The sequence below is a fragment of the Toxorhynchites rutilus genome, chromosome 1 (genome assembly GCF_029784135.1).
Source record: "Toxorhynchites rutilus septentrionalis strain SRP chromosome 1, ASM2978413v1, whole genome shotgun sequence".
Lineage (NCBI taxonomy): Eukaryota > Metazoa > Arthropoda > Insecta > Diptera > Culicidae > Toxorhynchites > Toxorhynchites rutilus.
The window spans coordinates 72744022-72771575 of record NC_073744.1 but is presented as its reverse complement, the minus strand read 5'-3'; the positions used below and the strand labels follow the sequence as shown (position 1 = coordinate 72771575).

General features: G+C 38.3%; 2 protein-coding genes across 2 annotated transcripts in view; both read right to left on the bottom strand.

Moving 5' to 3' along the window:
• Positions 1–27554, bottom strand: part of LOC129763065 (helicostatins) — an 80041-nt gene that overhangs the window by 1120 nt on the left and 51367 nt on the right. The window contains exon 2 of the mRNA XM_055761813.1: positions 5–337. Coding sequence (XP_055617788.1) covers positions 5–312 — 308 coding nt within the window. The 5' untranslated portion in view covers positions 313–337. The remainder of the gene's footprint in view (positions 1–4; positions 338–27554) is intronic.
• LOC129763066 (probable salivary secreted peptide) lies at positions 20701–21360 on the bottom strand. The gene is made up of 2 exons (XM_055761815.1): positions 21122–21360; positions 20701–21057 (listed from the first exon to the last, which is right to left on the bottom strand). The coding sequence occupies exons 1-2, from the start codon at positions 21299–21301 to the stop codon at positions 20884–20886; spliced, it is 354 nt and encodes a 117-aa protein (XP_055617790.1). The 5' UTR covers positions 21302–21360; the 3' UTR covers positions 20701–20883.

Here is a 27554-nt window from a genome sequence, read left to right as displayed (position 1 = left end):
TTACCTTGCCCGCTTTCCGAGACCAAAGTTGTAATGCGGAAGTCGCTTTGCTCCGGGCACATCTGTGATTATATACTTTCTCTTTCCAAGTCCGAAGTTATATTTGGGGGATCGAACTGCAAGCATATGTTGAAACACGACTGGCGAGTTCTCGTGCTGTCCTCGGTCGTCAGATTCCGCCTCGGAACTGAACAGTGGTGGATCTGCTCCCGAGTTGTTATCAATCGGAGAGCCATTTGCCGCACATAGCAGACAGAGAGCCATGGCAGTACATCCCAAAAGCATGACTGCCGTGGTGTTGGGAGACATCATAGAGTTTTGACGAGTGAAGGGATTTCTGCAAAGTCGAATAAAATAACGTGTTGCATTAATGCATATAGATGTGAAACAAAAAAAAGCCAGCTCGATAACATGAACTTGTACAATCAAAGTATCTGAGAGTATAAGCATATATTGTATTCATATTTCAAATGACATCGTAAAACAACGGTCATAAAGTGTCTGTTTAAATCCCACAGTCTGGTTCATGTACCCAAATCACAAGGGTTATATCATGACGTGCGTGGAACGTGTTTCTCAGAGTCTTTTCTCGTGTAGGGATTTGTACAGAGATTGTAAACAGAAGCACCTTAAAACGAATTAAAGCCCCACTGTTTGATGATTCAGTTTGGTTCGGAAAATGTTCTGAATAAATTTTTTCATGTTTCATGTTTTCATGTATATATTTATTATTTGCGTTTGGGGTTTCGGGAGTCATTTTTCGTAGAATTTTACAAAAATTGATGAGATATATAAGTTGTATTATATTGTTGGATTGTAAAAACATAAAATAACTAAAAAAAACTTTTTGAGTTAGACGGTTTCGCTGTGATTAAACATAATAATAATACAGATAATTTACTAAAAGCTAAAAAATAATTAGCAGTTATCCCTTTCTTCATTAATCTAGAGCAGGGATTCTCACGAGAGTCGGTATAGACCACATGGAGTCGATGACGATTTCCCAGGGGTCTAAAACGAGATCTGAAAATCAAACTTCCTTTATTAACACAAGTTTTTATTTTAAACTTTCAAGATACTGTATAAGTTGTGTTACGTGAATAAATTTAAAGAGAATAACTAATATTTTAGTAGATAGTATTATTGTTATACTTTTCAAAAACTCAACAAGTCGATGTGCGTGCACAAGATCGTAAAAGATGATGTCAAGTAAAAAAACGTAAATAAGTTTGTGCAACTGATTTTTTTTTATCTCCATCATGCGATTTTATTATTTTTTTTTTTCAAAAATGAATTACCTACTAATGTATTGTAAGTAATTTGCATTAATAATTATAAGTTACACATGATATTTACTAATTTTTTGTGTATTTATTGATAAGAAAGTGATGTCAAGTGTACCCACTTAACCAACCACAAAGTTTTTAAACTAGTAAGAAATTTGGCTGTAGGGGTCTGGAAGTATCGCTTCAAAATAGTTTGAGAACCCCTGATCTAGAGCCTTGATGAAACTAAAATAACATCGTGGGACACGTCTGTAGATCCGCCGCTCTAGATACTCATGTTCTGCATATCTCGAGAGGATCCAACATCGAAGTACATGCAGTCAATACATACGATGAATCTCGAAATCAAACATTGCTTACTTCCTCTTTCTGTACGATTTTTCGAATTATTTTCGAGTTTTTCAATACACTGTCGAATAATCATCAACCGAATCCGAGCCCAGCAAAGCCCCGACGTAAAAGATTCGTAAATTATCGTATTAACAGATGAAGTTTTTCTGTAATGCAGAATATCTAAAAATAAGTCTCTATTGGAAACTTTGAGAAATTGGGTTTGATTCCCGATCAGTCAAAATTTTTCCTGATTTCGAAATTTACATTGGAATGAAATGAAAATATGAACACTTAACGTGTAGGAAATAATGATAGATTTCAAACGTTTATACCTCGACCATTACTCAATAGATCGCAAATCTGTATCAATTGATTGGAAATATTTCTACGCATCTATCATAACAGAGAAAACTATATTTTATGATAAACAATTGAATGATTGCAAAATGTTGAATTTGTTGATTAGCCTAATATGTGTTCCTCAAATTGTACCGACCAAAAGAGGTGATTAGAGTAACAGCTTGATATAATCATCGCTGCATCAACACTGCTCTGAAAACAAACGTAGATATCCATCGTGCATATGAATAAATTAAAGGATGTTATGTCCAAGACACGACCGCAATGTTGACGTAGGACTGCACTGTTATTTTATTCAATTTGCTTGTTTACAACTTCGAACATTATTAATGCTGCGAAATTTCAGAAATAAATGTTTAGTAAAAGCCCTGAAATAGTTTTTTCGTAGAATCAGTTGACGATAATTGATTGATGATTCTGTTAATTCGGTTTCTGTTAATGATACTGGCCTCGAAAAATGCACTACTTTTTCATGCTCGAGATAAGCGCAAAATTTCACATGCAAAATTCCATAACGCCATTTATTTTCCTGGTGACTAAATAAACGGAATAAACTCTTTCCGTTAATCTTAAATACCTCGAAAGGGTTGCATTGTTTCATTATGATTAAGATTAGCGCGAATGTCATCCTTGTTGAAGGCAGTTTTGCGATTGGCACGGGAACCCAAATAGCTCATAACATTCCAGCACGACTTTCACGATACTTGATGATTCCCCAACTAATTACGTTGCACACGTTTGCATTGAAACAATGTCACAGGCGCCAACGAAGCTCTTATGATGACGGAAAACAAGCAATATTTATTGCTTCCAATGTAGAAAAAGACTGAATATTTGCCTCAGCAGAGATCCATTATTCAAACCCCCTTATTCTCCTCTCCTCGTTTATATTATCACGGCTGCATAATTTGCACCATCAAACAATCGTCCCTCATAGCATTAAAAAAATAGAAGATTATTGCATCGCGACAGGGCCAAAGCACAGATACAAATGAGGTTTTAGCGTAGCGAAGATATACAATTTGTACATACGGGTTATGAAAAATGCACGCACGCACACAACGCCATATATATAGCTGCGACTAAATATGCATAGGGGAAGTGAGGGTAAGACGACCATGTTTAGAGAAACTTCAATTGTATCTTTGGAAGCTCATGTTTTCCAAAACTTAAAAGCAGTTTCTTACAGTTCAATATACTGGTTTTCGAAATAACTGGCCAAATGTTTTATAGAAGTAGAAGTTTATCGCTCGAAATTATTTCGCTCTTTCTCAGTGAACAAAAAAAGAAAGCAATATATAAAAGAGTTGAATAATATTTTACACACTTATTTTTTAATTTTTTTAAAAATGTTTTTTAGTTGATCCATCTGACTTACAGTCTACATGAATATGAAATTATAATTAAATTTAAATAAATAGTCGAAAACATAAAACATCAAGTTGTCAAGTTGAAACGTTTCAAACGGTACTCAAATTCATCCACGGAGCAACAGAAATCAAACAAATGAAACACATAATTAAATTCACGACACATCGATACAATCGGTTCATTGCTTCCGTATTCGGTTCGTCTGAATTCTAGTCGCAGAAATTCGCTTGATCGTAGGACCACAGTCGGTGCGTTTAAATTAAACTGTTCAAGAATGTGGGAGGAATCCGTATGTCCCAGTAGTACTTTGGCGACAAATAAAGCTTTTGCCGAGCTACGTCTTTGACGCAGAGTTTCTATCCCAAGCAGACGGCAACGGTCCTTATACGGTGGTAGGTCAGCTGAGTTAGTCCATGGTAGAAATCTCAATGTAAATTTAATGAATCGAGATTGAACAGCTTCAATTCTTTTTATCCACACGTGCGCATATGGACTCCATACCACTGAAGCCGTCTCCAGGACAGATCGAACAAGGGCGTAGTAAAGCGATCGGAGACAGTAAGGATCTCGAAAGTTGTTTGCAGCTCTCATTATGAAACCTAAGTTCCTGTTCGCCTTATTAATTATGTTATCTTCCTTTCACTTTCCATCATGCGTTGGATGTGATTATGGATGTGACTATCCATTTGAACCCTATCAGTGCAATTATTTCAATAATTTAAATTTACCACTTATGAATGAAATCACTTTTCCGTACATACCTAATATCGCTTCTCTGTCAACTCAAAAACCGAAATATAACCATCAGCGAATTCAATTTTGCAATTGAACAACTCAAAATACTTAATATCGAAAGTTTAGTGTATTGCACCAAACAAATATAAAAAAAATTAAAATAAAAAAAAAAACAAATAAAATAAATTGTACGTATTTTATAGTTACAGTATGTGCACCATAAAGACCATTCACAATTTCAGAGGTCTCACTTGCAATTTCGCCTTTATAAGAGAAAAAAAAAATGCCCATTAAGGTGCTCAGCACTAAGATAGGGTGACAAGAAAAAAACGACATTTGGGGTTTTTTTTATTTTTAATAATTTTAAGCAGCAATTAAAAACCTGAAGGGCTTCCAGCTATGTGTATGTCATTAGCGTATGGTTAAATTTCTCATATAACAAGTTTCAACCATATCAAAAAGAAAAAAAAGCTTGAAAAGGGGTAAAAAAAACTTTATTGCCATGTGTAATTGTTGAAAACATTTTTGATTTTTCGACCATTTTGGATTGTCCTGTCTTTTTATCAATTTGTAGCTTTTTTAGAGTATATTATAAAATATTTGTAATAATGCACTGTTGTACTGCGATTTATTTGGAAACCCATGCTTTAAATTGTTTCTCACCAGAGATTAGTTAGTCACCTTTCGAACATTTATTCGTTGGATGAGATAATAAATCTGCTATTCACGTTGCTGTTGATTTTGATGATTTCATTAGAATTTCTATATTTTTGACTAGTGAAGTGCAATGTGTTGACGCAAGATCACTGAATTGCTTCATTCAATTCGCTTGTTTTTCACTTTGGCTAGAGATGGGGTAGAAAGGCCGGTGCCATGCCGTCTTAAGGTCCTTTTTTCAATCACTATAATAGTTTGGTCGGGTGAACATCAGGGCTCCATCATAGCCGCCTTATATGAAAACAATCAGTGATTGCGATACAAAGAGACTTCAGTCGACATTATGACATTCCCTGCCCAGAACCAGTCCCGATCGTTAAAGCAATTCGAACGGGCTTTAACTGAGTGATTGATACAAGAATCATATATCTGAGGGCACAATTGAAAAGCACAGGAGTTGCAGAAGACCTGAAAATGTGATACGAGTAAGAGTTTAAATTGCGCAGTCATTGAAACGGTATGAGCGCAAATATGTTGTTGCTATGCTTTGAGTTTCATTTCTACAAACCATGAACCGTTTGAACCGTTTGAAGCTTGTGTCTAGCAAAACCGTTGTGTGTGACATATACATTAGGTGAGATTGCTGATTGCTCGCTAGCTAGAGCGAGACGGAGTATCTCGTATCTCTACAGTGTACGAACCAACGTACGAACGAACGCTGAGTGTGCTTCTATTTTTTGACGTAGGACTACGTCTTTCATTTCTATACCGAGGTGTAAAATCAAAGTTTCGAAAACAAAAGCGTTACGCCGGACACCGAGATTTTGAGCGTTAATAGCTCCTAAACAACTGAACGAAACGGTATAATAAACACTTCATTCGAAAGATAAAATGTCTACGCGTTATATACTTGTTACCTTTTGATCCAAAAACTTGTTTCAATAGTCTTAAAATTGCTTTCAAAACAGGCTATTGAAATCACCAATCGGTATATAAGCGAGCGCTGCTCGGAAATCCACTCAGTTATAATTGAACAGCGATTGGAGCATGTTGTCACTGTTGTGGTGAAGCTCTTCGTGTATCATGAAAGCGCGGATGAACGGTGTCACCAAGAGCCTGTTTGTGCACCTTAGGCCAGAAGGAAATCCATCAGGTGGAGAGTGATGCCACAAACGGTTCCCCGGGAAGAGATCGGAGTAGCCGCCACACACACACACATACACGCGCGGGACTCTTCGTTTGGATGCCACTCAGCATTGAGAAAATTCCGCTCCCGTGGCCGAGTGGTTAGCGTCAAACCTAGCATGCCGGGGGTTCGGGTTCGATTCCCGTTCTGGTCGGGGAAATTTTTCTTCAATGAAATTTCCTCTGACTTGCACTGTGGTCACGCGTATTCTAGAGCTTGCCACTCAGAATGCATTCAAGGCGTGTTATTTGGCATAGAAATCTCAACTAAGTACTAATGAAAATGACGCAAGTAATATTACGTTGAGACGGCGGAGTTCCTCTAGGAACGTTAGTGCCATATAAGAAGAAGAAGAAGAAGAAGAAGAAGAAGAAAATTCCGGAAAGATTCAATCGTCTCTGAAACATAATCAGCCAGTTCCGCTGGGAACTGAAAAATACATTCACGCGAAAGAGTTCATTTTAATGTTTTCCATCCATGTAACACATATTTTTCAATCAAGTGCTATTAACGGGTGGTTCTAGAGTTAGCATTAACCACTGGTCGAGCGAAAGAGTTTATTGTAATGTTTTCTGTCCATTTAATACTGCGACCAAATACAATTGGTTTTGTGATTTTTCAATCAAGTGCAATCAACAGGTGGTTATCGAGTTAGCATTAACTAACCACTGGTGGATTTCGAGAAGAATCGAGGAGAATCCGGAAGGACGTCGTTGCTGCAAAATAATCAGGCAGTTCCCCTTGGAATTGAAAATTACATGCAAGCGAAAGAGTTTATTTTAATGTTTTCTATCCATATAATACTGCGACCAAATACATTTAGTTCTGTGATTTTTCAATCAAGTGCAATTAGCAGGAAAGCTTTTGAAGATTATTCTTCCCCATCAGTAGGATATTTTCGTATTCAATATTGGATGCATAAAACCTTGTACCTCCAACGTAACGCTCTCGTTTTCGAAGTCCCCCAAATATTCATTTATTAATTCATTCAATGATCACTAAATCAACGATAGTCCTACGTCACCATTGCGGTTATACCATAGATATAACCCACTTCCAGTTTTTTTTAAATTTAAACTGTTTACGGATTAGGGAATCGTAATGTATAATATATCAAACAATTCTTCTAGAATTTCCGATTCGATTGGTTCGCAGTAAAAATAGTTATTAACACTTTAAGGACCGGGAAGAAATCTGTAAGACATACGCTTGGGATCGCACGTTTTGACTTGTGTGGAATTGCTTGCTTTACTTGCAAGTTTTGACGTAAGATTATGTCTTTCGGGAACATATTGGGGTACAATGAAAATAGAAAATCGAGAAAATCGTCAAAATTGTCCAATTTCAAACGCTTGTTGCTCAGTCATTTCATGATGGATTGATGAAATTTTTGCGTCAATCGATTTCGGCACTCCATAACAATTTTTCATATTGAATAAAATAATATATGTCATGAAACTAACTATCGAACAATTGAAAAATCTCAACCCCTATCCTAACGGAAATATCCACTTCTAATTTGTCGAAATTGACGACATATGCGGCGATTCTCTAACAGAGATATCAAAACCAAGCTGCCTGGGGAAAATCGTTAATGCAAATATATGAAAGTAGGGGGAACTTTTGTTCCTACCGAAATGTGTTCCCTAACAGAGACATCATAACCAAGCTTCCTGGGGGAAATCGACATTACAAATACATGAAAGTATGGAATACCGAAATGTGTTCCCTAACAGAGACATCTAAACCAAGCTGCCTGGGGGAAAATCGACATTGCAAGTTAGAGGCGAATGAACTGCAAAGGTTAAAGTTTAAAAACAAAGAATCAATCAACATTACAAGTACATGAAAGTAGGGGTAGCTTTTGTTCCCACCAAAATGGGTTGCCTAACAGAGACATCAAAACCAAGGTGCCCGAGGGAAACCGGCATTGCAAATATATGCAAGTCGGGGGCATTTTTATATTGTATGTAGGGTGAATGATACGATTAATTCTAGCAATTAAAATTTAAATTTGGAACTTTAATGTTGGTTGCTTCGTGAAATTCCTTATCAATGGCTGATCGTGAATATCGATGACCGATATTGTGAAAAATTTAGCACAAGTGGAATTGTCAAATTATATATGGTAGCAGTTGTATTAAAAATGACTTGACATATGAAACGATTTATTTCAGTTTTCAGAAATTAAAACCAAGGTGTGTTCCCGCTCGAGACGGGACGTTCGGTTTAAGCTGTCTGTTTTGTTGTATTCATTTTCACCCAAGGAAAGTTCATGCGGCGAGAAAAAATTGGAAAAGTGAAGAAATATTCGAAAAAGTTATTTCCCATATGCTCTACATATAGTATTAGGTGTTGTTAATCCAATTAAAATTCGCATTGGGTTCAAACACTCAGAAAGTAAAAATTATAAAAATTATCTTTTCCATTTCAAATATGTTTTCTCTATATTAAAATAACATGTTTTTACTGATGAGGAAAATTGATAATTGTGTTCGGTATTGGTAATTATCTTATATTGCATTGGTGAGTTTTTTTTTCTTTATTTCATCCATACATAACACAGGAGGCATCTCGTCTAAAGTCACAGAGGGCGATTTTCATCATATCTCATTCTACTTTCGGTGTCTTTCATCTGACACGTACCATCCAACGACTGTTTACCATCTTTCTGTCATCATCACTCGGTAAACACTGGTGGAGTGAACAAACAATACCCAACAACCAAACAAAATTGCCCTTTTCATGGCCACCAATCATTTTCAAAGAGTTTAACGATGTAATTCTCCAAACATATTCAAAATCAACAGATATCCTAACGGAATCCTACGTCAACTATGCGGTCGTGTCTTGGACACAACCCTCCTACGTCTTTTTTTAAGAGGCTTTAAACTTTACAGTTCATTCGCCTCTATGTGTGAAGTTAGCGATGAAAGTTCAGCGTATAAAAGTTTTTGTTGCGTGCAAGTTGAAATAAATTGATTGTTTATCAAGTAACAACCTTCAAAATCATTCTCATTAGATAGAGAATTGAATCATTCATATTTCCACATAATTCATTTTTTTTCAAAGTTATAGACTGAAACGTGAGCATGGGTCAATATAGGAAAATATACAGAATTTTGAAAATCAAAAAAAGTTGTTCGAATAGAATTATCGAAGTTATTCGATAGAGAAATATTTTACCAAAATATCTTCCATATCATAGATCATATTTACATATATAGATCATAGATATATTTACCATAAATATCTTCCAGCCACAATTTTATTAATCGCAATAGAGTCTGAGAAAAGTTATAGGCCAAGTTGTATGTGAAAAAAAAGTAAAAAGAAAGTAAAAAATGTTATTGTATAGAAATTTTGACTATTTTTCGAAACCCTATGTAATTCACCATAGGATCTACAGTGAAAAACGTACCTTTCAATTTGTAGCATGCCATTCTCAATAGTTTCGAGACAAAACATTTATAAAATACTGAAAGTGCATCTTACTATGATATATCGAGAAATATAATCAAAAAATAAATTCCTAAAAAATGGAAGTACTAATAAAAAGAAATATTGATTTTTTTGAGGATTTAGAGATTCAGTACCACTATAATTCGTATTTAAATGTCTTCCTACGCCTTTTATAGATATGTGTGATTTTTTCCAGATAATAATAAGATAATTCTCCTATATGGTTCACTAGAAGAGCTATAGGTTTGGAAATGAAAATTTGAAAAAAATACTCAAAGTACATCTACTATGGTGCACCGAGACAAATTATAACAAAATTCTATCACCTGCGTAAAAAAAAACCAGAGTGTATAGAATTAATTAGAGTTTTAAAAACTGTTTTCCGATGATAATTTATCGAACTATTTATTATGCAATACGAATTCGACATTTTTCGTTCATACAATGATATCTCGGTACTGAATGGTCCTCAACAACGTTATAGAAATCAAATGAAAGATGGTTGATAACGTTAAACAGAAAGAAATCGATTGTAATGATGCTTGTAATGACCATGTAAATTATGCTTTAAAGAGATTTATATCCCATCTTCATGCGTTGATATTTCACGATTTTGAAGCATTTCAGAAATCGCCTAAAAATTTCGACATCGGCTTCATTTTTTTTTCGAGTGTGAAAAAGTTCTATTTCTATTTCTATTGATAAAAATAGATAAAAATATTATATATCGAATAAGGCGTCGTGCACAAATTACGTAATGCGATAAGGGGCGGGAGGGGGGTCGAGGTTGCGTTACTTTCTGTGTATTAGAGATAGGAAATTGCGTTACGTAGGGGGGGAGGGTGTCAAAAATCCGGATTTTTAGCGTTACGTAATTTGTGCACTACGCCTAAGTACTATCTCTAGAATGTGTTTTGGATCCTTTCAAATAACTTTTTTTTCAATTTTCTTTAACGTGATTAATTTCAGCAATATTACTTGGCTTATAACTTTTCTCGGATCCTTTTCCGATCAATAAAATTGTGGCTGGAATATAAGTAAAATATTTCTCTATCGAATGACTTCGATAACTCTATCCGAACAACTTTTTTTGATTTTAAAATTTCTTTATATTTTCCTATATTGACCCATGCTCACGTTTCAGTCATAACTTCTTCCTGTCACGATCAAAAAAAAATTATGTGGAAAGATGAACGATTCAATTCTCTATCTAATGAGCATGATTATGAAGGTTGTTACTTGATAAACAATCAATTTATTTCAATTGAAATAATTCATTATTCATTAAATCCAGCAAGACGTTGAACAGGAAGTTGCACGCAACAAAAACTTTCATCCGCTAATTTCACACAAGTCCGTAAAGAAGAAACGAGAAAACGAGAAAACTCGTGAGCGGCCCGCAACGAATGGGACGCGAAACACGAGAAATCTCGTGAGCGGTCCGCAAAGTGTCATCATGAAAATATTTAAAAAAACAGGTTTCCTGGTTTGGTACCTTTACTGAAAAAAGTAGTCCTGCGTCAAAACTAGTTGATTTAGGTGAAATGAAATGAAATGAAAAATGGAAGGCTAGTCTTACTATAAATAAAATCGCTAAAAAATAAAGCGCGGTCGTCGTGAACAGTCGTAAACGGTCGTAAATGTTCGTATTCTTGACGTAAACACAAACATAGTGAGAGAGTGAGCAGCTGCGATGCGTTTTTTGTGTGAGAGAGTGTGTGCGTCTGCGTTGTTGCGAGAGTCTGAGTGCAACAGCAAAGCTATTCCAATGACTTTGCGGTAAACTTATTAAAACATAGAATTGGGCCGCTAGTCAAGGAGAAACAAAACAGCATTATATGCCCATTTGTCACTTGCTATTTGGAAATAAAATCGTATTTCCAACAGCACGGACCAACACAAGCATATCGAATCGTTCCACTATGCTGAGCGAGCGTCAGGTTCGATGTTGTAGATTTTGGCACAGTATAATCACCACGAGTGTGGTTGTGGGCTAAAGAGTTAAAGTTCATTCTTGAATGGCCAGATATTCAAAGTAGCATTAAAAAACCTCCTGTTCATATAGTTTACAGGAATTAAAATTATTTCCGTCTTACCCCTCTTTCTCGTGATCTGTTCCTATCTACGACGAGAGATTTTGTTGGTAAAAGATTGAAAGACTGTTCTTGTTAAAATCGACTGTTATCTCTTTGAAAGAGGCATAAATGGATTTTCTTCAAAGTGGTTTCGGATTATGAATGCATATTAGACCTTAAGATTTATTCTAATTCTATATTAGTCTAACTATGTTTAATAAAGTCTCGAAGTTTATATTAGTTTATGTAGACAATTTAGCTAGATCTGCTGTATCTGATACAGTGTTTGTTAACTATTGACTAATTCATTGTACAATTACAAAAAAGATCTAAAAATGTAGAAGTTTCACCCACTCAGTTTGCACCTGAGTACAATAATTGATTATGTGCTTCTGAAATACAACGAAACCATTTTGCGGTAATGGAAACATCATTGATAGACAAAACCTACCGAAGACGTCGCGGAAACGAGTGGGATAATCAACCGAGAATTGATTGAAGTTTGCGTGACTGCACGCAAAGTTTGCACTCGTCAACGGAATTGAGCAACTGGTATTGACAAAGGATGTAATTAACAATTATACTTCCAATTAAGTTGTCTAATTGTTTTCATCCTCATTATTCTTACATTCATTCATTCTGTTACCGACAGACTTTCTCTCGCTGCCTCCTGACAATCGACCTTCTTTTGCCTCATTCATGATGAAGCCTGCCGACAGCCGCAACCGTGCTGGTGTTATGATTCAGCTTTACACTTGGTTAATAGTGACATTAGCACCTCTTTTGAACGTCGAGAGCATAGAAAAGTGTGTGGTATGGTGGAATAAGTAATGAGATGATTATCGTTTCTCAGATACAGGCTGCCGAATCGTCAGAAAACAACAGTTTTCATGATTTTTTCAAAGATGATTTTCGAGTTAGTTTTTCTTCTTTGTCGCCGAACGATTAAAATGTTTATACAGGGTATTTTTTCAAAGTTTGTGAAACCACAGCTCCTCTCCTCAATTGTCGTAGCTCCCAAAGGCACTCAGTTCTGGTACAAAAAGTCACTGATCGTGACCCTGTAGCGGTCGCCATCAACGATAACATTCTGGTCAGTATCATTTTTGGACACCAACGATTATACCAGCAGTTGGAATATTTCCGCATCAATGACTTTTTAAGGGTAGTTTGATTTTTATCTCTATTGAAAACTCACCGCACTCAAACCAATCTTATTAGCTGTATTAACGAAAATTTTTGTAAATTCAGCAAAGTCAAACCTCGTTTGAACTAGAATTGGAGCAACTAGAATTTGTTGCTGTGCATTTTGTGTATTGCTCATATTCCCTCGTACAAGACGTAATTGAATTCCTTAGGAACATCACTATCAATCAGATGACACAATTAGAGTTTTTTTTTAGATTTGACAAAATCTAAGCTTTAACTCAGCTACAAACAAGTGAAATTCAAGGAGTACTGAACAGCTCGTCTGGAGTTCGTCTACGCAGGAATGGTGCGACGTCACGGATTTTTTTCTGTCTCAAGGAAATCTCATTTATCAACGCGATAGTTAGCTTATATCCTATGCATGGACTTACTGAACAATCAATTAATACAGCAGATTTTTTTTCATCATTCCAATTTCAACGATTCGTACCAGAAAAAGCGTTATTATTGGCGCTTAATTAGATCCCGTTCCGCATACTTAGGCATTTCCGAAAACGATTGGATTTGTCTTTCAATATTTGACAAATGGCTTCTCTTCGGCGCTCGTCCTGATTACGTTCAATAATAACACGTTTATGGTTGTGGTATAATACGGAGCAGGAAATGACGACACAAAGTGGAAAAGGCAACATATAATGCCTGACCAAATCCCACCCTTCACATTTCAAGTTCGCTGTCTTCACGAACACAATACTGCTTTAATTTCTGACAAACTCTTGCAACATATCCAGCAAAATGCATCACAGTGTGGTGTGGTGGGAAACCTTAGCAAGTATAACAAAGAGTACACGTGTGGAATACACCCCCATGTAAATGATTAATTCGGTTCGTGAATGCACTTGTGGTTGGTAGGGGGTACTGCATTTTGGTGAATGCTCTCTTGGCTCATGATATGTTAATAAATTATATTACAGTGATGTCGTGTAGTATTTCACGCCAAAGGATCACATTTGCACGAAGGTAATGAAATGAGACACCTCAGAAAATAAATTATTTTTCGTCAACCTACGAACTGCGAACAATGCAAGGGTGGTTGGGATTATGTTATGGTGATGATAATTAATAAATGTAAAATGACAATGAATGCCTGTTCTGTAATTATATTTTTGTGTATCGTTATATATATATATATATATATATATATATATATATATATATATATATATATATATATATATATATATATATATATATATATTGTCGCTCAAAAAAGGTGCCTTACAAGGCGCCGAGCTCAGCTATCGAGTCCGCTTTCTCGTTACCTGGAATGGAGCAATGCTAATGGACTCAAACCAATGTGATCCTATAAGATTTGTCTACTAGTCTACCCAAGAGCTGTCATATTCTCATAAGAAAACAACATGAGGCTCTTATAGGTTTTATCGAACGGATAGCTTCTATTGAGCTAAGGCTATCTGAAAAGATAAAATAGTGATCAATCGACAAGGATTAAATTTTCTTCAGAGCTTGATAGATTGCAGTCATTTCCGCAACGTACACCGAGCATGGATTTCTCAATCTATGATAGGCACTGCAGTTTTCATTAAATATGTCAAAACCAGGTGAGCCATTAATGTATGATCCGTCAGCAAAAAACTTTTTATTAGAACTTACTTCGCAAAATTTCGACGAGAACATCCGTGGAATAACCACAAAACGTGTATGTTCTGGAAAATCACCTATTTCTTGATGCATGATTAAATTGAAATTTACAGCGAGATCACAGAAGTACGATTGACAGTCTTGGTTTATGACGCTTGGCGAAGGTTGCAATCCTTGTGAATGGAACTCAACATATAAGGTGGTGAACCTTGACTCTGGATTCAATTGAAGAAGTTCTTCGAAATTATCAATTACCAACACATTCATAATCTTACATCGAATGAGATATCTGTATGATAATTCTTTAAATCGGAGAGGCAGAGGTAGTACTCCACCCAGAACCTCAAGACTCATCGTATGAGTCGATTGCATGCAACGCAAGCAACGATATTGTATTCGCCCCATCTTTAGAATTTAAGTCTTGGCTGCCGTTCGGAAGCAAGAACTACCGGAAGCTAAAACTACGAGGACCGATAATATCGTTGTTACAAAATAAAATAAAAAATTCTGCATTACTCGAGAATTAATCAAGCAAATGAAACCAAATTAGTCATATGAAGGCATTAGGAAGCAGTAAATGTTTCTATGGTGGTAAGACATTCCACCCCCCTCTCTAAGGCGGGTGCCACACAAATGAAACACAAATTTCTGCATTACTCGTGAATTAATTAAGAAAATGAAACCACATTTGACATGCGGAGGTTTTAGGAGACACGACACGTTTCTATGGTAAATAAACACTCCTCCCCTCTCTGGGGGGGGGGGGGTATGTTTACTGTCATACAAATGAAGCATACATTTCTGCATAATTTAAGAACTAGTCAAGCAAACGAAACCAAATTTGGCATGTGGAGGTTTTAGGGAGCAATAAATGATTTTATGGTGGTTTGACACTCCTTTCTCCCCTTTAAAGATAGGGGGGAAGGTTGCTGAACAACTCGAGAACCGAACCTATCAAACGAATGGAATCAAACGTATCATATAGAGGTTTTAGGGATCGATAAACGTTTCTATGGTAGTTCGACACTCCTCCCCCCTCTCTTAAGGGGGGCTCCCATACAAATGAAACACAAATTTTATGCATAACTCGAGAACTAATCAAGCAAATTGAGCCATATTTGGCAAGTGGAGGTTTTAGAGGGCACGGAACGTTTGTATGGTGGTTCGACACACCTACCCCCTCTCTAAAGGCATGCTGAACCCATGATTGTGCGCTTAGTAAGAAACCGTGGATGAGATAACGAAACATAAATTTTGGGCGAGACGAAGTTTGCCGGATCAGCTAGTAACTAATAGTTGTTATATTTGGTCGGGGTTCTGCCAAAACGAACCAAGCGCTATTTTTTCAAAATAATAATCTATCAACTGTAAAATGACCATGTCATTCGGATAATTGACAGCAGCTCCAAAACAAAAATCCCAATTTGTAGGAACGCTCAAAACGCACTTTTGCGTATATTTTAAAGGGCGCTTCTCCACTGGCCCAACAACAACAACCAATCAACACACAAAATGCCATCCCCACGTTGCCCGTTGACGAGATGGAAGCGGACACAGCTAACGGGGGCACACCGTTCATTTTCCAAGGGGATTCCCGGCGCAAAAATGTGACCACTCCCAAAGTTCAAAGACAAGCCCTTCCGGTTGTACCCCCTGTTAGAATGCCTAAAAAATCGAGTGCAGCGGACAAGCAAAATCAGGTTCCTCCTGGCTTCCGTGGGAATGATTCACCTTCGAACGACCCAGCACTCGAGGGGACGTCAAAAACCTCAACTGTCCCTATTTTTCCGTCCAGTTCAACTTCCCAATCGGGATTTATAAAGTTGTCTGACCTTTTGGATCAAATCTTCAAGTGTTTTAATGTTTCCGACTCCATCAGAACCATTGTCATCTCAATGCTTCCAGTATAACAGACAATTTTGCAACAATTGATGCAAACATGGCCGCCCCTCCTTGCAATGATTATCTCTCTCGATGTCTAATTCAAATAGAGTGGTCGGAGATATCACTGTTTTACAGTGGAATTGTCGTAGTCTTATCCCTAAATTGGATACATTCAAATTTCTAGTTCATAAATTCAATTGTGATGTTTTTGCTCTGTCCGAAACATGGTTTTCTTCGGGAGATGGTATCTCTTTCCACGATTTTAATATTATACGCTTGAACCGTGATGACAGATACGGAGGGGTACTATTGGGGATTAATAGGTTCCACACATTTTTTAAAATTGACCTTCCACCTATTGGGGGGATCGAAGCTGTTGCTTGTCATGCAAACAACCTCTGTATTGTCAGCTTGTATTGGACTCCGAGAGCTGCGGTTAACCGCAAGCAACTTGTTGACATGTGCTCACTTCTTCCTGAGCCACGATTGATCTTGGGAAACTTCAACTCTCACGGAACTGCCTGGGGGGAACTGATGTGGCTAAACATCGCTTGTTGAATTTATTCAATCGGTTTCTGGAGCATAATATTGTTCCAGATGATTGGAGACAAGTGCGAGTTATAGCTATTAAAAAACCCGGAAAACCCGCGTCCGACTTCAATTCGTACCGCCCAATAGCAATGCTGTCTTGTATACGGAAATTGTTGGAGAAAATGATCTTGTTTCGCCTTGATTGTTGGGTTGAAACGAATGGCTTACTCTCAGATACACAATATGGGTTCCGCAAGGGCAAGGGGATGAATGATTGTCTTGCGTTGCTTTTTTTCACAAATTCATATGGCTTACGCCGAAAAAAAACAAATGGCTTCAGTATTCTTGGACATAAAGGGGGCCTTTGATTATATTTCAATAGAGGTTTTATCAGACAAATTACACTCTCGGGGTCTGCCGCCTCTATTAAATAACATGTTATATAACATGCTTTGTGAGAAACATTTGAATTTTTCTCATGGAGATTCGGCAGTGAGTCGAATCTCTTACATGGGTCTCCCTCAGGGCTCCTGTTTAAGCCCCCTTTTGTACAACTTCTATGTAAGCAACATTGACAATTGCCTTACACAAAATTGCAGCTTAAGACAACTTGCAGATGATGGAGTGGTGTCTGTCGTAGGATCAAAGGAATCCGACCTGCAAGAACCCTTACAAGACTCTTTGAACAATTTTTCAATCTGGGCCATTGGGCTAGGGATCGAATTCTCCTTGGGGGACCCATATTAGGTATCTGAGTGAAAAATGCCAACAAAGAATAAACTTTCTCCGTACAATTACCAGCACCTGGTGGGGAGCCCTTCCCGAAGATCTTATAATGTTATATCGAACAACTATTCTCTCATTGATGGAGTATGGCAGTTTCTGTTTTCAATCAGCTGCCAAAACACACCTCATTAAACTCGAGCGAATTCAGTATCTTTGTCTCCGTATTGCGTTGGGATGTATGCCCTCAACGCATACCATGAGTCTTGAGGTTTTGGCAGGCGTACTCCCATTAAAAGATCGCTTCAATTTACTATCTCTTCGGTTCCTCATTCGGTGTAAGGTTATGAATCCAATGGTGATCGGAAATTTTGAGCAGTTGATCGAGCTAAATTTTCATTCTGGCTTCATGAGTTCATATCATGAATTCATCTCCATACAGGTTGATCCTTCTTCGTATATTCCCAACCGTGTTTGTTTTCCTGACTACATCAATTTCTCTGTACATTTTGATCTGTTCATGAAAGAGAAAATCCATAGAATTCCAGATTATCATCGATCGGGGATCGTTCCTACGATCTTCAATGCAAAGTATGGGCGTATCAATTGTGATAATATGTACTTTACTGATGGGTCCTCTATGAATGAGTCCACAGGATTTGGAGTGTTCAACGAATTTTTTAGCACCTCCCACAGTCTTCAGAATCCTTGCCAGCAATACACTGAGCGCTGGACAGCGTCGCCTCACGACCTGTTGAACATTATTACATTGTAACGGATAGTCTTAGCTCTGTCGAAGCTATGCGTTCAGTGAGGCCGGAAAAGCACTCGCCGTACTTCCTTGAGAGAATGCGAGAATTTTTGAGTGCTTTATCCAGACGCTGTTATGTCATTACCTTTGTCTGGGTCCCTTCATTTCGGGTAATGAGAGTGCTGACTCATTAGCAATTGAGGGCGATATTTATCAGGGTCAAATCGCCTTCAACGAATTGTATTCTTTAGTTCGTAAAAAAACCATCGCTAACTGGCAACGTAAGTGGAACGAAGATGAATTGGGCCGGTGGCTTCACTCGATTATCCCTAAGGTTAGCCTCAAACCATGGTTCAAAAGTCTGGACTTGAGTCGGGACTTTATTCGCACCTTCTCTCGACTCATGTCCAATCACTGTTCGTTAGACGCGCTACTCTTTCGTTTTAATCTTGCCGATAGCAATATATGTGCTTGTGGTCAAGGTTACCACGACATCGAACACGTTGTTTGGTCGTGCGAGGGGTATCTTGTTGCCAGATCAAATTTAGAGAACTCTCTTCGGGCCAGAGGCCCAATGTGCCGGTGAGAGATGTGTTGGCTCGGTTAGGCCTTGATTTCATGTCCCAAACATATGTATTCCTAAAAGTTATCGATCTTCGTGTGTGATTGTCCTTATATTCTCCTTTTCCTCTTCCTTCGCGAGAAATCAAATCCCTTCTTTCTAACAATAGAATAAGGTGAAATGTCAATACATATTAGATATAAGATAAGCTTAAGAATTGAGTGTGATGAATGTGAGTGTGAATGTGAGTGTGAACATTATCAACATTTCCTTATACCCCTTCCTTTTCCTGAAAAAAATGTCACCTTTCGAAACTCGAGCAAATCGCGAGTAATCGGTTCTCTACTTCATTAACATTAGAATTAATGAAAAATGTTTATATATACTTGTAACAATACAGATAGGAGTTTGGCTCCTTTAAACTTATGTAACTGAGCCTGTAAAAATAAACGATTTAATAAAAAATAAAAAAAAAACAAAAATCCCGTGTAGCAGACTTTAAAAAAAAACAAATTGCATTGAACCAAAGCGAACCATGAATCCGTAATATGGCATCGGACAGAACCAAACCAAATCAATTCCAAAATCAGAACCAAACGGGGTCAATTCATCGCGAGTAGATACGGAGTCTTTTCATCAATTACTCTATTGCTTTTGTCAATTCTATGTTATGGACCGTTTGTCTAATGCTGCTTGCATTTTTTTTTCAAATTTCGCAAAAAATCGCATTAATTTGTCATTATTGTGAATGGTTGAAAAACAAGCTTAATTGGTGTGGAATTGCTTAGAATATATAGAATATACCCATATTCAAGACAGGACCATCAAAATTTTTAATTTTATATTACATGTTGATGCACCTATAGATTCATTTGGATCAGATATGTTTCTAACCGCTATGATTGGGAATACTTTTGCCCATAACACATTGTCATCCCACATTTCTCCGTCGATCGAGTTTATTGCCGCAAGAACATGTTGCGAGGTTTTTATTGCTGCTTCACGACAAAACAGGTTGTTTCGCCTCGTTTCGTCAGGATTAAATGGAGTGTCCCACGGGTCGTTTCGTCGTCGCTAACCGACGAAGGACAGTTGCACTTTTATTGCATTTCTTGCTCAGCATATTTCAGCGGCTGGGCTTCCGCACATCGATGGATGACTGATAAAGAAAAGCATGCGAAAGCGTGTAGCAGTGCGCTAGTAATGCTGACAGTTGACGCTGATGCGAAGAAATGTGTTTAAACTAGGATTATCTCAGCCGTTGTTATTGTTGCTTCCTGGTGGAAAGTACCGCCAGCTTAGCATGCGGATATGTGTATGAGGCAAACTGTCATTCAAGATGCATCGCGAGCGGCATTGTTAATGATGGGAAAATGCTCAAGTGCCAGGAGCATAACTTACGAGGGTAATTGAAAAAGTTTCGCCACGAATATTCGCTAGATAATCCCTCACGATAAGCTGCGGTTCTCATACGACAGCATACAAGCCCTACAAGCATGCATTCAATTCAGCATATTCATTCATGTGAAATATAAGCCTCGTAAATCTTAAAATCGTCCTGCGAACATATACAAGCCATGTAGTGCCGAAAAATTGATGTATTGAACCATATTAGACTACAGGATTCTCCATAATAACTAATAATATCAGATTAATGGTTCATCCACTCAAATAAAAATGGGCTACATCGCTGAAAAACCAGAAGCTTCATTGAATGCGTTCCTTCAAGAATTGAATCTGCGTTTGGAGTGTTGCTGCACAATTCCCAAATTATTCGGATGATCTTTCAAATAATCAGAATTACATGCAAGGAGTTGTAAAGTTCCTGTCTTCTGGTGCATATTTCATGAAGACAGTTATAATATCGCAACCTGTTCTTGTTCAACCACATCATCATTTTTGAGCATTCGAATGGATAACTTTTCTTCAAACCGGGACTCAATACTAAAATAGGGTTAAACAAACACATTGAGTGATTTCATCTGACATGGTTATGAAATACTGTTTTATTACAGATCAAACAGCCGTTCAATAAATTATATTCCATTGCTATCACACGATTTGAATACTTCTGACTGATAAGCTCCCCGGCGTTATATACAGCAAACAATTTCATGTTTTCCACAGTACACCTCCCACACATTTCATTGTTCTTATTATCGGCCATAAATTTCCACAATAAAACTGAATCCGTTGCCGCGTTGTGATTTCAGGTGGATAACGGTATGATTGTAACCGACGCCACCTTTGAGGAGACTAGCGTAACCACCCTTCCCATTGATGTATTGATCCGTGACGTGAATGGCCGAAATGTTGCGCCCGATCTGACCCTGCAGATGAGAATTGTGTAAGCAACCCCTTTCCAATGATATCCGTTTTTCCCCTTATACTCACCTTCACCGGATAGGTCAAATCCATGGTTCTCACTTGTAGAATCGAGGAAGACTTGACAGCAATTGTGCGATTGAGCAAAACATCATATGGCCCTTTGTAGCCCCAGGTGATGTTATGGCTCTGGCTGTACACCAGGACAGCAAAGGAAACTAGAACACCGGCGAAAACTAGGGACTTCATGTTCAAAGATTCGAAGCGACTCGCGATTGTCTACCGGACCAGAAACTGATAATAGAAATGCTTTTGCGAGCACCTTTTATAGTATCAATGTTCGAGAAAAGTACATTCGCTTCTAAGAAGTTGTCATGCGTTGTTATCTTATCGCTCCCCAGGTGTTACACATTGTTTGCAAAATGATAGATTTCAGTAATGAATGAAGCTTCATTAGTCATTGCCACAGCTTCCAAGTGTACTTAGCTGTCCAAAAAAAATGTTTTCAAGTGTTTATATCAAAATAATGACGCATCCGTGCACAGCAAATATTTTTCATTGAAGAGTTTCGTTTCGTTCGCACATCAGACTAATGAAAATTTATATTTCCGCCAATCGTACGATAACTGTTACACTTAGTGAAATATGACCAATATTCTGTATCATGTTCGAGCAGCAATAAAACGACAGTTAGTAATATTTGTATACCGAAAAACTGACTCTACAGGATACCTTTTATTCGAATTCGCTCATCTTTCAACATTTTGCAGTAATCGTTAGTGACCTCAAGCGGCCCTTACTCGATCATTTGCAATAACATTAGCGGTAATTATATGCAACGGGACAGTACCGCCTTTTCGACCATTTTTGATTGCTCCGTCTTTTTATCAATTTGTACCGTATTTTGAGTGAAAGGAAAAGAATATTTGCAACACTGTCCTGTTGTGCAACGATTAGTGATCTTCCAAACATTTATTTGTCTTGCTGGGAGAAATCATGTATCTGTCACTAAAATTGCTGTTAATTTTGCGAAATTCATTATAAAATATTCTTAAACATAAAAAATAAGAAGTATTTTTGATTAACGCGGTGCAAAAGTTTTTCAAAAAAAAAGAGGCTTGTGTCCAAGACATGATCGCATTGTTGACGCAAGACTACGGAATTATCTTATTCAATTCGTTTACTATATAAGTTTGGTCGAAAGGTAGGGTGAACATCGGGACTTCGCCCTCAGCGCCTTTTTTGAAAACAACCATGATAGTTGATATTTTGACATTCCCCGCTCAGAATCGGTCCCCTATGCTTACAGCAATTCGAACGTGGTTAACCCATTGGACTGCCACTGGAGGCTGCCTCGCTTTGATTTATACTTCCGTCTCTACAAAATCATATTAAGCCAGAATTCTAGTCAAGAAATTTTTAAAAAATCCAATTTTTTTTCATCATATTTTTTATGTTTAGGCATTCAAGAATGCACCGTATAAAGGACTTTTCGAAAATCTCATTATTTACCGAGTTATAGACATTTTAGCGGTATCCAACCTGGTACGGCTACAACAATCAACTTCAAATGCGATTTTCTAAAAGCATTTTTTTTGTAAACTGGCGCACACGATATCCCAAGTTCTACTGTTCTACAAATCTATGTCGAATTTATATGAATACAATCTATATGCATCTCTTTATCGTATGAACTAATAAAAAATATTATTTTTTAGCTTCGATATTTTTAAAAAATTGGGAAACGTGAGAAAAACACATTTAACACAGCATTTTTATCTTCATACGGCGGTTTTTTTTCCAAAAAACATGTTTTTGACTTTTCCGAGGTCCATGCGATGGCAACATCTTTACTGTTTCAAAATCTGTTCGACATTTTTGTTTCAGATAACCAGAAGGGCTGGAATCGTGTACGCCATGGGACAACTTTGAATGACGAATGTCGACGAAAGGCGTTTTGTCGCTGTCACTGACCGAATGTTTTCAGATTTTTTTTCTTCTTGGATTCTTCGAAGTGATTTTGCTCTTGAACTTTGTATCGAGAAAAACCGTTGTGTATGACATCTGCGTTAAAGGAGACTGCTGACTGCTTGCTAGTTGAAGCTGAGGTACTTGAAATCGCGAATGATTTGTTTATACCCAATAAGCTATAAACAAGCGGGGCTAATTTACAATATCTTCTCTCTGAACTGTGCGTACAAACGAACGCTGAATTTGCATTTCTAGCGAGCAATTTACGCTCATTCGCAGTGGTTTACAAAAATTATGTCTTGCCATTCCACTCGTTTCTCGGTATAGAAAACACTGGTAGATAAGTACAGAAAAAAAAATGATCAAGTTTCCATTTTTTTCCAATTTTAACCATATGTGGATAAGGGAATCGTAAAACATAATATATCAAACAACTCAAATAGAATTGCCATTTCCATTGGTAAGCGAATCATTAACATTCAGAAGGATGGGAGAAGGAAATAAGGAGAAATTTAATCGACTGGAAGCAGCTGAAACTGAACGGGACAGTGCAAGTAGTCAAATAAACGAGACAGTAGTGGATATTTTTACTCCATTGGGACCTAGTAGCAATCTCCGTTCGCGAAAGAGACCTAGAACTTGTGAGGACCTTCATGTCCCTACTCCTGGGCAAAATAAAGAAAACGAGGCAAAACGTACTACTTATGCTGATCTTCTGAGGAGCGAAAACCCAACTTTAAAGGCACAGAAAAACATGGAGCCTGTAGTGATAGTTAGACCAAAGAATATGAAACAATCGGCGGAAACAACCAAGCAGAGTTTGAAAGAAAAAATCGATCGCTCGGCGAATAAAATTAATGCTGTACGCGAGGGACGGGATGGCTCTATCATCCTGGAAGTGAAAACAGGTGAAACTGTTAGCCCCCTGGTGAATTCGGTCAGAGAGAAATGCGGAAAAGAATACGATGTCACTGTTTCAAAACCAATGCGACCAAGGCTAAAAATTGTAGGAGTATCTGATAAGTTGACCGAAGAAACGTTGATCGCAGCTTTGGAGGAGCAGAATGACTTACCGGAAAAAATTAAGTTGAAGTTGATTACACGCTATGGAAAACACTCCTCGTTCACATTTGTTGTGGAAGTCGATGTCAAAAGCCACGAAATATTACTTAATTAAGGGAGAGTGTATGTTGGATGGGAACGATGCCGAGTTGAAGAGTGCTTTGGAATCATTCGGTGCTTCAAATGCTGTGATTTCAATCACAAAAATACGATTTGCCCAAATAGTGAGACTTGTGCGAAATGTGCTGGTGCCCATAAAACAGGCGAGTGCCAATCGGAAACGGTTTGCTGTGCAAACTGTGACAAGACGAACAAAAGACTTAAACTAAACCTGTGCACGAAACATTTTGCATACAGCAACGAATGTGCTGTTTATAAAAAACTAGTTGCTAGGAAGCAACAGCTGCTGGAACGGAACCAATAGCAATCACTCGCTCGCCCTCAGCCTTCAATACCGACAAGCTCACATTCAAATTCGTCGTTAGAACCAAGATGCACGGAACTTAGCTTTATGGAAGCTGAACCCGACGTGCCTAAAGCTCATCGTCAGTACGAGGTTCTCCGATCATTTCCGAGACGCAATACCCTTAGCGCTATGGAAGCCCCTTCTACATCCGTCTCAGTCGCGCCGTATGTTGATGAAAGTAGTCGTCTCGGACCTGTGTACGGAATAGGAGAAGGGGTCTTCCAGCCTGTTTCTCCAGGCAAGTACTCAATCAGCAACAATATTTCTGTCCCTCATGAGCCTCTGGTTTGCAGCCATCGACAGAATTGCCATGTTGACGAGGTCATCCGGTCATCTCCGAGACGCACAACTCAAAGCATTTTGGAAGTCCCCTCTACATCCGTCACAGTCGCGCCGTATGTTGATGAAAATAGTCGAAGTCGTCTCGGACCTGTGTACGGAATAGAAGAAGGAGACTTCCAGCCTGCTATTCCAGGCAAGTACTCAAGCAGTAACAATATTTCTGTCCTTCATGAGTCTCTGGTTTGCAGCGATCTGGTACAAAAGGCTCCCGTCGTGAATGATTTGGTCATAGCTGAACATCAATTAAAGATCTATTACCAGAACGTTAGAGGTCTACGCACTAAGATAGACGACTTCTTCCTTGCTGCACAGGACTCTTGTTACGATGTCATAGTGCTCACCGAGACATGGCTCCACGACCGAATTCAATCTACGCAACTGTTTGGTAGTTTGTACACCGTTTTTCGAACCGATCGAAGCCCTAAAAATAGTGCTAAATCTCGGAGTGGTGGTGTTCTCATTGCCGCATCTTGTCGTTTGAGTTGTTGCTTAGATCCTACACCTGTATGCGATACATTGGAGCAGTTATGGATTAGGATAATGACACCCACCGGTAATGCCAGCATCGGAGTGATCTATTTACCACCTGATCGAATAGCAAATATTATTGACATTAAAAACCGTATCAGTTCTCTTGAAGCGATTCTTTCGAACTTGAATGTCTCAGATAGCGTGATTCAATTCGGAGACTACAACCAATCCAATCTGGTTTGGTCAAGCTTACCGCACCACCTTCCGGTCATCGATATTCTGCAATCACGATTCTCACCATCTTGCTCAATTTTGCTGGACGGACTCAGCCTAAATGGCCTTACTCAAATCAATCCCATTGCTAATCAAAACTCCCGTATTCTTGATTTTGCGTTGGTTAATGATAACATCATAAATAGAAGTACCGTTTGCAATGCAGCTGAGCCACTGATCGAACTCGATCGTTATCATCCCGCCCTGGAACTAACTGTTGAAATGCAACTCCCCACAGTATTCGTGGATGTCATTGATCTACAAAGCCTGGACTTCAATCGTGCTGACTACAACCTATTGCGTGAGAGACTTCTTGAGATTGACGGGCAAACCCTCGAAATCGCAACCAGTATAGATGACGCAGTTGATTACTTCAACGAAAAAGTAAATCAAGCTATTGCTAATTGTGTTCCTCTTCGTCGACATCCCCCAAAACCACCGTGATCCAATCGTCGATTACGGCAGCTAAAACGAATGAGATCATATGCTCTGCGAACTTATTGTCGTTCCCGCTGTCCAATGTTGAAGGTCGCCTTCACGCAAGCCAGTAATCGTTATCGACTGTACAACCGTTCTCTTTACAAGCGTTACGTGACTCGTACCCAGCGCAACCTTCGTAGGAACCCGAAGCAATTTTGGTCTTTCGTGAATTCCAAAAGAAAGGAAAATGGTTTGCCCGTGGAAATGCATCTCGATGACAGGCACACTAGCACGCTGCCGAGAAAATGTAACCTTTTCGCGGAACACTTCCAGACTGCAATCAACAATTCAGTTGCATCGAGTTCTCAAATAATTGCCGCACTTGATGAAACTCCTAGGGATGTAATCGAGCTCAATACTTTTGAAATCTCAGTGCACCACGTAAAATCAGCCATAGACAAATTGAAGGCTTCCAACTCTGTTGGCCCTGATGGAATTCCGGCCTGTGTATTGAAAAACTGTGCTGACGCTCTTGTATATCCTCTGGCTGTTTTATATAGAGCTTCTCTGGACCAAGGCAATTTTCCCACTTGTTGGAAATTTTCTATCATGTTCCCAGTGCACAAAAAAGGTGATAAGGCTGACATTGGAAATTACCGTGGTATCACATCACTTTGTGTTACTTCGAAAGTATTCGAGATCATCGTATATGATGCAATGTTTACCAGCTCTCAACGCTACATCTCCACAGAACAACACGGATTCTTTCCAAAGCGATCTGTATCAACGAATCTTGTTCAATTCATCACCACATGCTTACGTGGCATGAACTGTGGTGCTCAAATCGATGCTATCTATACGGATCTCAAAGCAGCGTTCGATCGTGTTGATCATGAGATATTATTAGCAAGGCTGGCGAAAATTGGAATGTCTCCCGCTTTCGTCACATGGTTCAGATCTTACCTGTGTGATCGCATGCTGTGTGTCAAAATCGGATCTGAATTATCTGAAACATTTTCCAACTCATCCGGAGTACCACAGGGGAGCAATTTAGGGCCACTGCTATTCGTATTATACATAAACGAAATCGACATAATCCTTCCACCTGGATGCCGGACATTTTATGCAGACGACGTTAAGATATATATGATTATTAGGAGCCTGCACGATTGTTTGGAACTTCAAAAAATGGTAGATCGTTTTGAAATGTGGTGCACTCACAATTTCATGACAGTCAGCATCTCAAAATGTAGCATCATTTCCTTCCATCGAAAGACCAAACCAATTGTATTTGACTACTCCATCGCAGGACAACCTCTGTCAAGAGTAGCTCAAATACGAGACTTGGGCGTTATACTGGATAGTGGCCTGACATTTCGAATACACTATAGTGACGTTATCTCTAGAGCAAATAGACAACTTGGGTTCATTTTCAAAATCTCAACAGAGTTCCGGGATCCATTATGCCTACGATCTCTATATTGTTCATTGGTGAGA